Genomic DNA, 17786 nt, shown 5'->3' on the forward strand with positions numbered 1-17786 from the left:
TAATTTGAAACCCTAACCCTTGTTTAAAAACCCAAACTCTAATTTAAAACCTTACTTCGAAATCTTTAACCCTTGTTTGAAACCCTAACCCTTGTTTAAAACCCTACTTTGGAACTAACCCTGACTTAAAATCCTAAATTTAAAAAGACAAAACCAAAAGAACATGTTTTTCTTTCCATATTTATTAGTGCATTGACAACAGTGTATGACTTCATGTATTTGAAAACCCACGCAAACGTCCACAGAATAAGTTAAATCGTGTGAAAACATCCTGTACACACGCACACACAATATAATACGGCCATCAATCAACCCCATTGTGATTGTGTATTGTTGGTCCCGTAATGTTGCAGAGCTGTAATGCCCGAGGGTGGCCTGGAGAGGGAGACAAAGCACCCAGTAACAGACTGATCAGTCGTCCTCCTTTCAAAAGTAACTTCTATTTCTTCTTCTTGAGCTAGCGCCCAGCCTTCAAGATCAATAACGGCTGTGCTCGTCGGTCGCCGTGACGATGACGTCCATCCATATCCTCATGGCGACCGCATTGGACGCAACCAGGAAGAAGAGGCGGTCGTACGTCTTGACGCAGAATGTCAGGTTGGGACGAGGCGACTGGGCAAGAAGTTGAAAGGCAGACGTTAGACAAAAGTCAGGACCAGGAACTGATTATTGCCATTAGCGAGATGTTTCATTAGATCATAAAACGTCACGAAAAATATACACATGGTTGGTTGTGCGTAAACGTAACATCGAAAATAAGTTTACATGTAAAAAATAAAATAAAAAATACAGTAAGACAATACACTTGGCAAGTCTATTAAATATATGGATAACAATGTTATAAAATAAAAACACCATTCAATAAAAATGACGGGAAATTAACACAAATATAAAATAAGAATGCTATTACAAAGGCAATAAATAAAAATATATGTAAATAAACATGTTTAATAAAAATGCCTTTAAACAAACATTTTAATTAGATTAAAATCTAACCGAATAAAAATAACAAATGAGTAGTCATTAAATAAATGGCAATGCATAAAAATAATGAAAATGGATAAACAAATACAAACGTTTTGATCACAATGCAATTCAAAAATACATATTTTAAAACTGTTATTAAAAACTAATGACAAGTCATTAATCAAATTGACATTGATTAGATTTTAATTTATGACTTCACTACATTTTTTAATTTGGTAAATTAATTGATAATAAAAATTCCATTGGGGAAAAAAAGTCATTCAATAAGAATATAATAAATTTGATAAAATGTTTTGTTAATTTCAACACCATTTCTTTTTTTAAATCTGCAATTGAATTTCCTTTATTAATTTAATTTTGGAACAAAACAGTCAAAAAACAATCTAGGATAATTTTAAATATGTTTAGTATTTTTTTCAAACACTACATAATTGGAAAGTATAATGAAAATATATGTTAAACATTATAGTTTTGTATTTCTATATTTCACAAATTATTTGATAATCCTGTTGATCGAATTTGGGGGGGAAAAAATGAGCAAATAGTCCCGAAACCTTCCGAGCATACTTTTGCAGTTTGACAAACTTGAGCTAAAGGCGTCCCCTAGTGGCCTCACCAGGAATGACCAAGTTACTGCTGTCCTTGCATTGAAATGTTCGTACAGTATTTGTTTCTGAAACTGTGTTGATGTATGCAGTGTGGCAACTCACGGAGGCGGCTGTGCGCAGGTGGTCGTAGTAAACCTCTTCCACAGCCTGGAAGTAGATGACGCCCTTCAGTTTCCTCTCGTCACAATCTGAACAAAACAACCACCAGGTTGAAAATGATTTTTGGCCCTTCCAAGTTTATTTTTTTACATCACTTCTAAATTATATTATTGAAAATGTTTTCATTCATGGTTTTTCTTATTTTATTTTAATTTTTTTTAATGTATTTTTAATGTTTAATTTTTTTGGGATATATTTATTAAATGTAAGTATTAGTTATTTATTCATGTTGACAAACAGTGTACTACCTTGATGGTCCGCCACCCCCTCCCCAAGGCATTCATTGGTTTCAAAAAATTGAATGAAAATCAAGCCAACTCTCTCGCCACCTGTGTAGTAGGCGAGCCTTCGGTGGTCGACGTCAAAGAGGAACCACCTCTTCTTCCAGGTCTTGACGCGGCCCCCTCGCTTGGTGAGGAAGCCGGCGCAGCGGCGGGACGTCAGGCGCAGGTCGGTGCAACCCGACACGCCGTGACCCAGAGACTCCACGTGGGCGCGCAGGTCGAAATCCGGAGACAGGGACAGAGGCAGCCGCTGATGGGGTTCATACACATTAAATATACCAACAACACAATCAAATAGTATTACTCACTTCGGGTACAAAAAGGCAGTGTGGCAGAGTGCTAAGAGAATTGTGTTCTCGTGTGGTAAAAATAATACACAAATCAACCAGATTGTGTATCTAATGTTCATCCAATCATAAAAACATTTGTAGATACATGCTTTTCATTAGACCGTGAACAAAGTATCTCTAATTGTTTTAGTCACAAGCAAATAGTGTCTTACCTCAGGAGAGTTTAGCGGGGATCTGATTTGGTTCTCTTGTGGTTCTGCTTCTGCTGGTTCCGGTCTGGGCGAGTTAAGTTCCTGCTTTCTTCTCTCCTCCAACACTCGCTGTCGCTCTTCCTGCATCCCCCGCCCCCCAAAAAAAGCATCACCTTATGAAGTAACGTCACGTGCGCCGTCTGACATTGAAATCGCAAGTTTTCTGCTCCGCTCACCCTCTCTCGAAGCAGCCTCTCCCGTTGCGCTTTGGCTTCTCGCAACTTCCGCTCGATCTCCACCAGATCCATCAGACACGGACTGCGACACAGAAACGGGAGCGTTAGAAGTTAGCGTTGTTAGTGCTCCGAAGCTAAAGTTGTCATCACATGACGCGCAGCTCAAAACTGACCTGGCAGCGCGAGAGCTTGCCGTGCTGTCGCAAGGCGCGACACGCTCGCAGCCGTTGGCGCTGTCGGCTCGGTGCGCGACCACGTGCCCGTTGTGGAGCCTGTGGGGCGGGGACGAGAGGGGGGAGGCGCACGCCTCCTGGGGATGGCTGCTGCCCGGGAGCGTCCTTACCAGGCCTGCCAGACGAACAAGATTTTTCACTTTACAGACTAAAGTAACATTCGGAGATCAAAGCATCTTTTTTCCTAATATCCCCAATGTCCATGTTATAAATATTGTTTTCCTCCAAAATGTCTCAATGAGGTGTAGAATTCATATTCAGGCGCCTATTGTCTGAGAGTTGCGTCTCGATACTTTTTGTGCATTTATTGCGCAAAAGGAACGTGCGGACCCCAGACCGGCTCATCTGGTCCGTGCAGGTCAATCCGGCTTCTCGCCATCAAACTGTTGTCTTCCCCCCACACAGCCACGATTTCATTTGACTACACAAACAAATGAGGGCTCGGCCGAAGCCACTGCTCACCCTGGGCCGAGAGTGGCCTATCCTTCATTCTGCCGCTGCGGTGCGAACTCCGTCGCCGGGGAAGAGTGCCGGCGTCTTTGCATGGCTCCTAATAAACAAATAAATAATCCTATGAAGTTAGAAACAATCCACCCAAAGTAACTTTTTTTTTTCTGTATACCTGACGAGGCTTGTGAACACTAAGAGGTGACAGTGACATCATGCAGGGGGCGGAGCCTGTGATGTCTGACCAATCGGCAAGGGGCTTCTTGTCTTGAACGACCTGCGGGGACACGTGATAATTTTGTTGTAATTGTATGTTGGCTACTGATGCTATTTATTTTTAAATGTTCTTTTAAACCACTGCATACAAATATGCACATTATTATATAGTGGTTTCTCAAAATGTGGCGAAAATACAAAATATGTCATTTCAGTAACGGTGGCATTCACATGAGCCAAATCTTCCACAATGCACACCTACGAAAATGTGTAACTATGCGCAGAAAAATATGGTGGACGAGCAAAAGCTGTTGCGTTTTCAACTTCCTGATTCTTTGCTTTCATTTATTTTTGTAACTGTATGTAGACTGTTCACCCTTATTTTATTTTTTGTATTCTTTCTGTAAACTGTTTTCTACTTCTATTTTGGTGAAGTACTGTTCATATGCCATAGACGCTCTTCACTGCCCCCTATAGTCTGGGAGAATATTGGCTGACCGTGCAGGTAAGCCCCCAAAACCCGTTTACAGTACAAAAATGACGGCCACAGTTTGACGACGGAAAATAATATCTTTCCCTATTTCTTAAAATAACCGGCCATGTCATTTTTTCAGATTTTTCAGGAAACACAAATCATTGAACCATTTGCATCATGAGATGATTTAGGCAAAAAAAATGCAAAAAATACATATGAACATGAATGTGATCATAAACTGTAAAATTTTCAGCCAGCAAGATCTCACGTGAGCATCAAAGAATGTATCGTTTTTTTAAATTAACTTCTATCATATTTATTCCACAAAAAACAGCAACATCAAGAAAGATCATGGTTTTTCATATGCATTTGAAATTGTTTTTTTTATGAGAGTGAAACTGTAAATGTTTCTACTTCTCTCCTGCCGCAGCTACTAGGTTGTGTCGTCTATTTCCTAATCTTTATTGGCAAAAAAATGCTTTTTTGGTGGTTTTTGTTGACTAGTTCAAGGAGTGAATACGATCGTTTATGTAACATGGGTCCGTGAAGGTGTACATTCTCAATGCATGGTGTTGATGCTTTATGATCCTCCCCGTTTTAAGTGGTTTGCCGCCATTTTGTGGCATCTACAGATAACAAGAACCCTTTTTTAAGAGGTGAGAATCCCAATTTAATGCGTGCTTAGTTTCAGCACTCCTGTTGACAGTTCCCTTGCCCCCGTCCCGCCCCGGATACCAACAGAAAAAAAGCGTAGACGTGAACTCATAACGTACAAATGCAAAAGCGTCCTCATCCCGCCTCTTTTTGGAATTTCTTTAAAACGACACGATTGCAGTTTCGCTTTGTGTTTCCCGGCTCGGCTGCTGCTTGACTCACAAACACGAGAGTGACTCCTCACTGTCGTCACCGGCGCGCCTGCGGGGAACGCGAGTGGAGTTGATTTAACAGCAAGTCGCCGTAGGCCGGCAATCTGCAAACATCTGCTCCCCAGCTGTCCGTCTGTCCGTTCCCTCATGGCGCGACTCATTTAGTGACTCATTTCTGCTCTTACCTCCTCGTGTCCCGCCGTCTCTGCCTCTTCGCCGCACATCCCCGCGTGCTCGCGTGCGCGTTACTCCCTCCTCTTCATTCTCGTCCCTCCCTTCCTACTCGACAGGTTGTGCTCTCTCTCTATACGAATTGCTCGCTTCTTTCCTGGTCAGATGTCAACTTTGGGCGAGTTGCGTGCAAAATGTAATTTAATATTACTACTTGGTGTCATTTGAAAGTAGTTAGCCATAATACAATTTCTGCATTATGTCTCTTCATTACTATTTTTTTTAAGCAGGATTATAAAAGGATATTTGCTTAAAAATATATAACCCCGCCCCCTGCGCCCCCCCCCCCCCCAATATTGTGAAAGACATTATCTGCTTGGTTTACTGTGACAACTTCACAAAATTCTGCCAAACACGCGTTGGTGTTCCTGCTGTGCACGTGTTGGCCTCTTAGGGGCAGTGTGGTGCCATGTATGCATGGAGTACACACTTAAAATGAGATAAGAGTAGAATAAGAATGTTGCTTGAGTTCTATTGGCATAACTTGTGCTTTTGAGTATTGTTCGATTACCTTACCTTGTGCGTGAATATAAGTTATTTGAAGGAATATCACTCCCGGAAGTTGATGCTAATTTCCTGTGAGCATGTCAATGGGATCTTACATTGACTTTAGCGTTAGCACTGTTTTTTTTTTTTTTTGTCTTGCATTTAATATACAATGTATGTCATTATTTTTGTTGCGCTTTACAGTGATTTATAAGAGCGATAGTTAAGTACTTGTTCAAAGTGCTGACCATGTGAGTGGAGTGCATGAGGTCTCGCTTCTGCTTGGTTAGGGTTTCCAGTTCTCGCTCCTTCTCAGCCTCCATGTCCCTCAGCTGTGTCTCGAGTAGATGCACTCGCTCCTGAGAAGAAAGAAAAAAAAAAATCACAGTTTGACCCGGAACGAATTATGTTAGGTCGTCACAGTGGTGTGCGTGGCCTGTGTCAATAAAGTTAAAACTGGTTCACATCTTTGTTATAACTTGAGGGTTATGGTTTCCGAGTATGGTTCCAAAACAGAGTTAAGCTTTCAAGATGTGTTTGAAATTAGGGTTTCAAACCGATTGTATGGTTTTCAATTGTGGTTAGGATATCAAATAAGAGCTTTAAGATAGTCTTTGCATTTAAAGTTAGGATTGCAAAGTAGGGTTAAAACCCAAAGGGTTAGTGTTTTAAAGGAATGTTTCAAGACATGGTTAGGGTTTGAAGTTATGGTTCAGAGTAGGGTTTTAAACGGTAATTTTTTCTAAATTGGAGTTAGGGTTTCATATTACTGTATGAATCAATCCAAGATTAGGGTTTTAAAATGTTTTTTTTTTAAAAAAAGGATTATCATTTGAAGCCAGGTTGAGAGAATGGGTTATGGTTTAAATTTGGGATTTCAATTTGGACAGTATTAGAATTTCAAAGTAGGGTGCTGAGACAGAGATCAGGTTTTTCGGAGTTTAGGTTTCAAAATGGTCCCGGCCTTTGTTTTTCGGGATTTCAATTGTGGTGTAGGGTAACAAATTATGGTTTTAAGAAAGGTTTTGGGTTTCGAGATAGGGTTAGGTTTTCAAAGTTGAGTTTTAGACCGAGGTTAGGATTTCAAACCAGGGTCGACAGGATTATGATTTAAAAGTGGGGTGTCAAGAAAGAGTTCAGGTTTCAAGATGGGCTTGAAATTAGGGATCCAAATTCGGGCTAGGGTTTGAAATACGTCTTTCAAATTGTGGTTGCAAGCCACGTTTCGAAGTTCGGACTCCAAAGTAAGGTTCTAATAAGTGTTTTAATTTCAAAGTTGGGTTTTAAGAGAGGGAAAAGGTTTTCAACTAAGGTAAGAGCTTTTAATCACAGGTTAGCATCAAGTATGGAGGCGTCGTCGACGTTTTGGAGATGAGCTGGCATCTCCGTGCAAGTCACACTGCCAGTGAGTCAGTCAGCATCTTTTTTTTTTTTCCTGAACAATTCTTCTCTTCATGCCTCACCCTTCACTCCGTCGGCCACGTGTGACCTTCCATATCGACGTTCATGTGACTTGTTGCAGCTTGGGAACGGCAAAGAATGTTCAGGAAAAACATTCAACGCTCATGTTTTGTACGTACGCTTTTTGCAATCTTTACATGGGACACTTTTAGCTGCGTAGAACATAAAGAAAAACTTCTTATTTACAAATTTGATCTGGTCCAAGGGTTGAGGTTACAAACAAGTGCTTGGGTTTCAAAGCTAGCAGCTAATGTTTCAAGTTAGGGTTTGAAATGAGGGTCGGGTGATTCTACTTCCTGGTTGATGAAGGACGAAGAACGAGCATCCGGAAGTTTTACCTGTGCTGCGCTGACACCGAGCAGCTGGCAGGAGATGTCCTTCTCCAAGGTGGCCCTTCTCTCTTCATCCCTGCCCTCGTCTTCCTCTTCCCGCTCCCCCTCGTCCACGCCGCTCTCCTGCTCCAGGACACGAAACTCCCAGTCCTCGAAGGCCCGGACCGCCGCCTCCATCGCTTCTTTGTCCTGGAGTGTCAAATAAGAGAGCGCTTACAAGTTACGGCTTGAAGGGAGTTCAATGAGGGTGTCGAGACAATGCTAGTGTTTAGGGCCAGGTTTATGGTTCCAAGTTCAGGTTTAACTTCCAAGCGAGATTTTAATATTCACTCGCAGCCATTTTCACTGAAGCAAACCCCTTCGCTCCTGGCTGGATTTACTAGATTTTGAAAGGTCCGCAGAATATTCTGTTTTATTGCTATAAAAACATGGAACCTACCCAAAACAAAGGTTAGAGTCTCTTCTTACATCAGGGAAGTATATTTGTATGTTAGCATTAGAATATAGTATTAGAATACAGTTTTATTGTGATTCACAAACTTGTTGAAAACACTGGGAAAAAGAGCTTGTTGCAACGTGGCCCTGGCTGATCTCTTATACTCTGCTGCCCCACCTGCTGGCCGTTTCCCATTCCTTTATGCGACCTCTTCCTGTCAGAAGCTGTATCAAAGCCTTCTGTATGCTCTCGTATATAAAAAACAAAAACATAGTGCAGGACAAAGTGTGTGTATATATATATATTATTTTTATTTTTTTTAAGTCTTTATACATTTTTGGGTTTGAATGAGTTAAACAAGATTTTGCGTTTCAAGCCGGGGTTAGGGATTCAAAGTAGGGTTTCAAACCTGGTTTTAGAGTTTTAAATAAGGGTTTCATGTAAGGGTTGGGTGTTTTAGGCTTAGGGTTTCGAGTTCAGGTTTCAACCTAGGGTTCTGAAAATAGCCTTTTAAAGTAGGCTTTGAAGTCCAAATAAGGATATAAAACAAGATTTCAAGTTGGGGTTTAAAGTCAGTTAGGGATTCAAAGTAGGGTTTTAAGAATTTAAGGTCTGGATTAAAAACAGAGTAAAACCCTATATTAACTTTTTTAACAACGGTTAGGGGGTCTAGCCTAGGTTAGTGTCTCAAACATGGGTTAGTGTTTTCAAGCCAGGGTTAGGGTTTCGAGGTAGATTTTTGAGTCTAGGACTAGGTTTCAAACTGGGAATGTTTTAGGGCCAGCGGCTTTCTGTGGAAGGTGTTGCAACGTTGACCTTCCTGGAAAATGAAGTGTCACATGTCTGCACAAGAGAATCGACAGCAAGTGCAAATTGAGACACGTGTACAGTCTTGTTGTGGTCACACCTGCTTTAAGGTGGGTGGGTGTTTGTGTGCGTACGTGTGTGCCTGTAGAGCAATGCGACAAACCCGGTTCTGAGGCGACCCTTTCAAATAAAACCACGCTGAGGTGTTTTCACCTGTCAGTGTTGTCACTTTTACAAGCGACAATCCACAGGCTTCGTGTGTGTAGGGGGGGGGGGGGGGTCGATTATCAGGTCCAACAGGTCGCAACATTTAGTCAAGTGTGCGACTGTTGTTTGAAAAGTGGTTGTCAGTGAGGAAGGTTAGCATTGCACAACACACTTGCCAATAAATGTGCCGTTTGTGAGCTTGTTTTGACTGAATGAAATGCATTTTTAGGAATTTCTTCATTTGTGGATTCATGTCATGAAAAAATTATGAGAACAAAAAATGTATCGGGAACATCAAACTTTTTTTTTTCTTACAGATTTTGTCCTATCAATGTTTGAATGAGTTTGTATTAACATTCTTTCCTCGTTTTTTCTTAATCTAGCTCGTGCCGCGAGAAGAATTTTATGGCTTCGAATTAAGGTTTCAAGACAGGTTAAAAAGTTGTAATTGGTTAAGCTTTAAACTTAGGTTTTAAGTTGGCTTTCAAGACAGGGTTATGACTTCAAGTGAGGGTTTTAAAAGTTTTCAAGTAGGGTTTCAAGCCTGGGTTAGAGTTGCAATGGGAGTTTCAAAACAATTTTAGAGTTTCAAATTAGGATTAGGGTAGGATTTCGCGTTTCAAATTAGGGTTCAATTTAGAGTTCTTAAAGGTCACAGGTACGGGCTTCAAGTTTGTTTCAAAAGAGGATTCTATTTTTATCATGCCATTGTTAGGGTTTCAATTAGGGATTCAAGACAGGGAACGACTTTCATCTTTCGGTTACAAATTGGCTGCATGTTCAGAGCCACGCTGTTTAAAACTCTCCCTGGCAGAGGTAATAAAAACTGACCTGAGCACTAAGCAAGCAAACGCGCAACTAAACTGGGATCCACTCACGTGCTGCAGCTGAATTGCGAATCGCTCTCTCTGGCTCGCCGGCTGACTCGGGATCAGCTCCCGCGTCTCCTCGCACTTCCTCCTCAGCTCCTGCACTCGGACCCGCTCCTCCTCCAGACGCTGGCGCTCCTGCTTGTGCACGGCGGCGGCGGCGGCAAAGAGTGACAACGTTTGAGTGCGTGCTCCCAACATATCTCGTACCGAACAGTCACTTGTGTGGGAATCCTTTTCGTCACTGATACCATCTTGTGTTTATGCTAGTGGATCATTACCGGCTGCGTCGTCATACTATCATCCCCGATCCACAAACACATGTGGACAAAAGTACTGGGACAGGAAGTCATTACACAACAGGAAATGGAAATATGAAGAAAATACGCCCACGGGGTGCGTGTGCGGGCGACCGGTGATTTTCTGTTTTTCTGAATATGGTTTAATGCATATTATTTTTCTGTCATAAAAAAAATTCAGAAAAACCCCAAAATTTACCTTTTATTTATTTAAAATAAATAAATAAATATATATATATATATATATATATTTTTTTTTTTGTAAAATCAACATTGTCTATTCCCACAAGCATTTGCCCGCGACTTAAATATTACAGTGAAACTTTAATTACTTTGATTACTTTCAGTTTCATTTCGTTTGCGTGACTAAACCGCTTTTACGCTACGTCTGAAGCGCGCACCAACTCCGTCTACACTTTGTGGCTATTGATTAAGGTGAGTGTGTCCGCGATCGACTCATCGATCCACAGATAAGAAGCGAGTGCCTTACTAGCTTGTGCCGACTTTGGCTCGGCCTGGGCTGAGCCCGTTCCCGCAGCTCTTGCAGCTTGCACGTGTGCTTGAGCAGCTGCGTCTTCTCCGTCCGCAGCTCACCTTGCAGCAGGGCGATCTCCAGCTGCAGCTGACACAAAGCGCAATAAATGTTCGGCAATCAATTTCCACAAACGGTGGCCGTCTTGATGCTGTGTTTTCAGTCAGGCCATCGTGGAACTAAACGGGATGATCATATGGCGTAACGTCCCATTTTGTCACGGTTTTAACGGCAACCTGTCGTGCATGGTACCCGTTTCAGCGCCTTCAAGCATGTGATGGACGCACTGACTTTTATATAAAATATATAATTTAATTAGCAATTAAATGTCAGCTTACCTCTATCTTCAGTTCCTCCTTTTGCTGGTCAAGCTCTGCGATTCGCTGATGGACCTTTGAAGGTGACGAGACCACCCTGGGCGAGCCCACCTCCGTCTTTTTGACACAGGACTGGCAGAGAAACATGCAAGTTAACTTGGTTAGTCTAAACATTAAAAATAAAAATAAAAAATCAACAAGTCCGGAGGTTTTTAAGGGTAACTTTAGGATAATCTTCCATACAGTCAGAGGGGTTTGATTGAAAAGTTGAAGTTCATCGTCAGCCATGGTGGTGGTATTCATTTGACTCACCTTCTCGCTCTCTGTGCTGCTGCTCTCGGTGTCTGACTCCGCCCCCGAGGAGGCGGGGCTGCCGGCCACGAGAGTGATCCACAGCGGCTGGGGCCCCTCGCACCACTGACTGCTGGGACTCCCCATGTTGCTTTGGGGCATTGCTAGAATGATATAAAAATATAAATTAATTAATTAATTTTAAAAAATTCATTAACTCATTCACTTCCAGTCATTTTTACTGAAGCAATCCCGTTTGCTCCCGGCTGTTTTAATTGATTTTGCCAGCCCTACAGAATATTATGTTCTATTGCTATGAAAACATGGAACCTACCAAAAGAAAGATTAGTGTCTCTTCGTTCATCATGAAAAAAACAAATATTTCTATTTGTTTCCGTTTTGCAGCAATTAGCATTATAATATAGCTAAGTTTAATCAATATTCACAAATCTGTATAGAACGGTGGGTAAATGAGCTTTTTTTCAACATGGCCCTAGTTGATCTTTTGCTTTGCTGCCACCTGCTGGACGTTTTTGTAATAACTACCATTGCTTTAAGCCACCTCTTCATGTCAGAAGCTGCATCATCTCCAGGGTATTATATATGGGATTTATTTCCCAAATTCATTTAAATAGTCCAATTATTACAATACATTTTTTTTTAAATACATGAATAAAAGAACAAAACAAAATTGCACATAAAATTGTCTTCAATGTATTAAATAAAGCAATTCTTGTCATTTAGACTTTAGCCTAATCTTCTATTGGCTGGGAAAAAAATACATATTTATTTTTTCGTTTTGTATTCATACTTGTTTTTTGTTTGTTAAATTAATATCGGTTGCATTTTTAATCATCACTTTAAGTAAGGACTTTATATATCAGTGTATGATAAGTTTGTGTCCTGAGTTGCAAATATGTAATACATTTGAGCAAGGGGAAAAGACTCAAGACTAAAAAAAAAAAGAAGCATCAGAGCACATACACAAAAAGACAGATTTATGTTGTTTAAATATCTTCAAATGATTCAGACGGACATGCAGATATCTGCATGCTCCGTGCGCACACATAATGACATTGAATGTACAATGTGCCACATCAAAGCAACTAAGAATACTACATATCGTAAAGGCCTATAATAATCTGGAACTGTATGATTTCTCCTTTCAAAAAAAAAACATGCACAGCTGGTGGGAAAGTACTTTTTGACTCCTGTTGTCCAAATTGTTCCCAGCGTGCCCTCTGTGCACCATCCATTCCTCACCAACGACACTCAACAGGCCTTATTAGGCTGCAGCGTGGACGCATCGGGATAAATATACAACGCAGATATGAGAAGCGAAGGGTAGTAAACGGGTAGCGAGAAGCATCCAACGACATCGTAGTGGATAAACATTTCTCACTGGGGCAGTTTTTTCTTTTTTTTACTCTTTGCCGTCTTCACCCGCAAAAACCTCACCAGCTGGTTTGGCCGGAAATCCCAGCTGTGCAATTCCAAATTTAACCAGCCGCGGAATCACAGGAGTCACTTTGCACTCAAACCGCCGTCATGTTGACATACTTTAATGGGTTGTCAGAGAGGTATTAATTTAACAATACAGCCTTGACAGAAAGTGGGAAAAAAACGTATTAACGTCACTTTACCATCATTAGATTTGTTGTTTTTATGAACTGTTTGCAGTATTTGTAATAGATGTACAAATTTAGCTAAATACGGGAAGTTTTAAGTTATGGTGATGGCTACTTTGACCAAATTTAGAACTTGTGCTTCACTAAACATAACCAGTAGAAGGCTAAATCATTAAGTATAAGCTACTGTTTGTCCTTGCTAGCTTCAATGTGAGTGCTATGCTACCAGAGTTGTTGATACGGATTATTTTGGTCATTTTCATTTTGTGAATAAATTCATCAAATGATCTATTATTATATATATATATTTTTTTCATTTGTTAATTTTCAACCACGTTTTAAAATGTTCACATATTTGTTTGCTTGCTTGCTTTAAAGCAACGTTAAGGAACTTTCAGTTTACGTTGATTATGGCGACACCATATGCACAAAAGCGGTAATGTTATGCCTGAAGGAAGACCACATTTCCCATCAGGCCAAGCGCATTGTGTCGTTTTTGAGCTCACGCAAGCGAGCGTCGACATTCAAATTGACTTCTGTCTTTGTAGCAATATGGAAAGGGGGAAGTGACGTATGCTATAAAGCAGTCCGCACATTTGTAGTTTTTTGTGTGGCAGTGTTCCTACCACCCTCCTCAAAGTTGCTTAGTACCAGTAAAAATGATACGGACCCCCTCAGGCCATGGCAAAGGTACCATTCAACTAGTTTTATGTGGATGTTTCATCAGAAGAGTTATGAAAATACTTCATTAAGTTTGAAAAGTTCCCTCGTGCTACTTGGAGGCGCCGGCACTTTAATGCCCCGCCTTCTCCTTTTTAAGATAAGCCACAAGAGTCCGTACTGACTCATGTACTGTCACTCAAACAAACATCAGCTGACCTACAAAAGTTCAGTCAGATACCGACTCATCCGTCATCACCGGCGCAATTTCGGGAGTAAAGTCCACGCTTCGTGTCAACGCGCTAACTCTGCGAAAAACTAAATAAACAACGAGACTTTGGATACAAACTGCTGAGAGAGAAAGATGAGTCAGTCCAAAATGGTTTGTTGTTAAAAATAATTTGACTTGATTACAGGGGAGGGCGGCGCCCCTGAGCAACATGATAAGGAAAGGAATGAATGGACGCACAGTTCAACACTGACTTTGTGTGTGTGCGCGTGACGCAAGCAGGACATGACCCGCACACTGATAGCAAAAGTCTGCGCTGCTAATTATCAACCGCAGATCAGCAATAAGCAGCACCAGCAACGCCGTTACATGCTGGGCAATGAGGCTCCAGCACGTTCAAGAGTGCAAGCAGCAGATAGTAGCAAAGGAACGCTAACTGTTGCACATTATCGCCACGACGGCGCCAATCGACCGCATTCAAATTTGTTTTAGTCCTTGTAGCCTTGGACCATCGAAATATGACGTTGAGAAGTTGGTTTCATTCATATATTGAATTTGATTCGGATTGTAGGGACATGGCTATCGAGTATTTCTAACATTTACGATTCTACCGATTAGCCAATCAATTCATCGGATAAAAATGACTTTTGTATTATTAAACACTAACAAGTGCATGTGAGGTTATTTTTGTCCACTTGGGGTCACCATCTTCACATTCTTCTCCAGTATCTGTGACGTGTAATTGGGTATGGCTTTAAAAAGCTGGACTTGGTCCGGTGAGTGACGTGGGTGTCAAAATGAGTGTAGAGTTGGCTGGCTGTTAATTGGCTTACCCGTTAGCCAGCCTGCGTGTTTCTGACTGAGAACCGGCACGAGTTGCAGTTCGTGTATGAATGTGACCATCGCAGGTTTGCTTTCTTAGTACCATTAGCTTTATTGAATTAGCCAACGTCAGCTAACGTTACCTTGTGTTGGTGTTTTAGCTTTTTTTTTTTTGTTAAGAGTGAAATGTTTTTACGGACTATTTCGCTCCTGGCTTGCTACCATCGCAACAGCATATTTCTATGTGCAACTGCTGACCGGTCTAAGCTAAGCTTTTCTTTTTCTTTTTTTTTTACTGATTATGTTCAATCAGTAAAAAAAAAAAAAGCAGCCGATCACAGTGACCCATGGACATTTTTTTAGGTCTGCCAAACACACATAACAGGCGGGTCAATACGGGGAAGGTAACTCCGGTACGACTCCACACGCTTAAATGCTTGTGTGTTATTAGGTGCTGCTGTTTTAGTTAGCAAGAGCAGATTTTAAATGTGCTCCACATGCTCTTCTTTAAATACGTTGTCGCACACACATTAAACTGTGATAATGACACTACTGCTATCTTTTTTTCTTTTCTTTTTTTGTCTTTTCCGTCAGGCACGACGGTGTAGCGAAAAGCAAAAAGTAAACAAAGCCAGTATTCTGCCGGCAACAGACGGGACAAAAGAGCAGCGACGGTGGCGTGCGTGTGGGCGTGAATGCTGATTAAAGCTTGTCACTACGCATTCAAAGCAGCAGTGTCGTGTTAAAAAAAACAAAAACAAAAAAAAAAAACGAGAGTGAGTGAGGCACAATGCGGAACAATCCACAGAGGCCTGGCTTTCGTGGTGACCTCGCTCTCTGGTCACTCACATGCACAGCCATACCAAAAACAACAACATCTGATTACACACCGGCAAACTTTGGCATTGAAATAACATGAGAAGCCGAAAACGATGCATTAGGGGTGTGTGATCAGGTTGTTAAAAACGCTCACTATCAGGGGGGGGGGGGGGGGGGGTCGAACCCGGTCTTTTATTCATAAGGGCTATACACAAACACTCCTGCGCCGCTGCCAGGATAAGGTTACTTAAAAGGCTCAAGCTTGTTTTTTTTTTTTAAGCCCCTTGTACAAAGCCGAGAGTGTTACCGCATTCGCAGCCCGCTCGCTCCGTTTACATCCTGCTCAGCTTTGTTTACGGCCTCACTGCTAACAAACAGAGCCGCACACAAAACTTATTTATGGATCAATAAAAAATAAAAGTAGTGTAAAGTGGTGTCAACAACAAAAAAATGCATTTACAAGTGCTAAAATGGTTATGGTTAAGGACATTGGCAAGTTGTATTATGGCAATATTTCAGAACTCATTGTTTTTTTTAAATGTTTATTTAGCTACAATGTTTCTATTTAATTTGTATGTGTTGAATTGTTATCTAGGCAGTTTTTGTATTTACTGTAACTAGTGTTCAAACAGTGTATAATGTACAGAAATACATAGAATAGAATTATAGAAAGAAAAAAAAAAGTACAGTAATTGTGAAAATTACAAAATTTTAATTGTAGTTAAATGACAAATTAAAAAAAAACTTGAACCGCAATCTGTCTAAGGTGGGATTTAATCATTTTAGAGAAATTTTAACCCTTTTCATTTTCCCCCACAAATAAGAAGCACTTTTTTTTTTTTAGTAAAAATTAAACAAAAAATTGCAGTCATTTAAGTCATAATATTATGAGAGTACAAAAAACAGCATCCTGCATCACAAGACTTTTCTTTTACTAATCATGCATGTATTTATCATTTACAACAAATCGTAGCTTCCAGTCTGACGCCAAAGAAACGCAGAGTTGCTCAAATCCTGAATTGTGCCAGCATTTTTGATGTCCCACTGAACCCAAAGTGACCACTTTAACAACCGTACTATTTTTTTCTTAATCCGTGCTGCCATCAAACAGACCACACTGCCGACCTCGCGATGCAAATAACAGAACGCTAACTCCGCTTAAGTCTCTAAATAGCTTCTTCGCTATCGACAACGAGCGGACCCGGATGACAAGTTAAATATACTTTGCTGTTTGCGCGGGCCACAATTACAGCTCGCGGCTTCAAACGGACCGGAATGCGAAAGTCAAATGCAAACCTAAGCTAAAAGAGTCAAATGTTTCAACGAACCCGAGCAATGCATCAAATTGCCGTCGATGCACTCATCAAGGTGAGATTTTATACTGAGGTGAGTGGTTGCCATTTCCATCCATTTAAGTTTCTTTATACAGTGGTTAAATTATTTTTAATAATTGCATGAGACGTTTGGATGCTAACATGTTACTTCAACCTTCCCCTGTATAGTTAGTTGGCCATCTAATGTGGGCGGAGCAAGGCATCATGGTTGAAACGACCATTTCAAGGATTAACAAAAAGTTATGACCCAAGTAGTCCTTCACCAATCGACATGAAATTGGGAGGGCAAAAAAATCGATCCTCATAAGAATCGCGATTCTCATTTAGTACGATTCAGAATCGATTTTAAATGTCCCAAAATTGATTTTATTTAAATTATTTTATACTGTCTTGCCTTTGTTTGTGTGTGCCTTTATTGGGAGCGCTGTTCATGTTGTATTCAATTTGGCCACTGAGAGGCAGTGTGGTTCCACGCAGTAGCCACATTAGAAAGTAGAAGGAAAAAGTCACGATCAAGTTATTCCAATAAAAGTTTTTTTGCAGTGTGGAGCCGTTCTTTTGAGTGATAAAAGTGCCGCGAGTAGCGCGCTAATTAGCATTAGCGAGTCAGACTGGAGTAGATCATTACGATTCGTTGCACATCTATAGATTGAAGCAAATATCATTGTCAATCAAATCATTTTGAATTAAAAAAATCGCCCGTAATCGAAAATCGATTCCGAATCGAATCACAGACCCAAAAATCGGAATCGAATCGAATTGTGAGACATTCAAAGATTCCCACCCCTAATGTCTATCATATCAGGATGGGCAACAGAGTCAAGGACCCATGTCCGAAATCGAACAGGAAGTTGGCCATTTTGGATTTAAGCTGTAATTTTGGCCAAATTCCAGGACTCGTACGATGACACGATTGAGGCCCAATAGGAACGTTTCAGACAGAAGTTTTTTCTGTCTCTGCCATCTCACGTAATGCCAGCGTGGCGTCAAAGGAGGATTCTCGGAAAGTACGTACGAAAAAGTCTCAAGAATTC

The 17786-nt window shown here is 40.9% G+C and overlaps 1 protein-coding gene across 4 annotated transcripts in view; it reads right to left on the reverse strand.

Annotated features, from left to right (window-relative positions):
• Positions 1 to 158: 158 nt before the first annotated feature.
• Positions 159 to 17786, reverse strand: part of phldb3 (pleckstrin homology-like domain, family B, member 3) — a 19874-nt gene continuing 2246 nt past the window's right edge. Inside the window, exons 2-15 of one of the 4 annotated variants that reach the window (XM_086077745.1) lie at positions 11282 to 11424; positions 10991 to 11101; positions 10611 to 10736; positions 9831 to 9959; positions 7509 to 7691; positions 5958 to 6068; positions 3611 to 3712; positions 3451 to 3538; positions 2929 to 3103; positions 2756 to 2837; positions 2541 to 2660; positions 2084 to 2288; positions 1698 to 1783; positions 159 to 612 (exon numbers count right to left, since the gene is read on the reverse strand). In XM_086077745.1, the coding sequence (XP_085933871.1) occupies positions 478 to 612; positions 1698 to 1783; positions 2084 to 2288; positions 2541 to 2660; positions 2756 to 2837; positions 2929 to 3103; positions 3451 to 3538; positions 3611 to 3712; positions 5958 to 6068; positions 7509 to 7691; positions 9831 to 9959; positions 10611 to 10736; positions 10991 to 11101; positions 11282 to 11424 (1796 nt within the window). In that variant the 3' untranslated portion in view covers positions 159 to 477. Of the gene's footprint in view, positions 613 to 1697; positions 1784 to 2083; positions 2289 to 2540; positions 2661 to 2755; positions 2838 to 2928; positions 3104 to 3450; positions 3539 to 3610; positions 3713 to 5957; positions 6069 to 7508; positions 7692 to 9830; positions 9963 to 10610; positions 10743 to 10990; positions 11102 to 11281; positions 11425 to 17786 lie in introns of all 4 variants that reach the window. The other 3 variants (XM_086077744.1, XM_086077743.1, XM_086077742.1) reach the window with 3 other exon arrangements.

This window comes from Leptonotus elevatus, chromosome 6, assembly GCF_054856555.1.
Source record: "Leptonotus elevatus isolate MCC_2025b chromosome 6, RoL_Lele_1.0, whole genome shotgun sequence".
Lineage (NCBI taxonomy): Eukaryota > Metazoa > Chordata > Actinopteri > Syngnathiformes > Syngnathidae > Leptonotus > Leptonotus elevatus.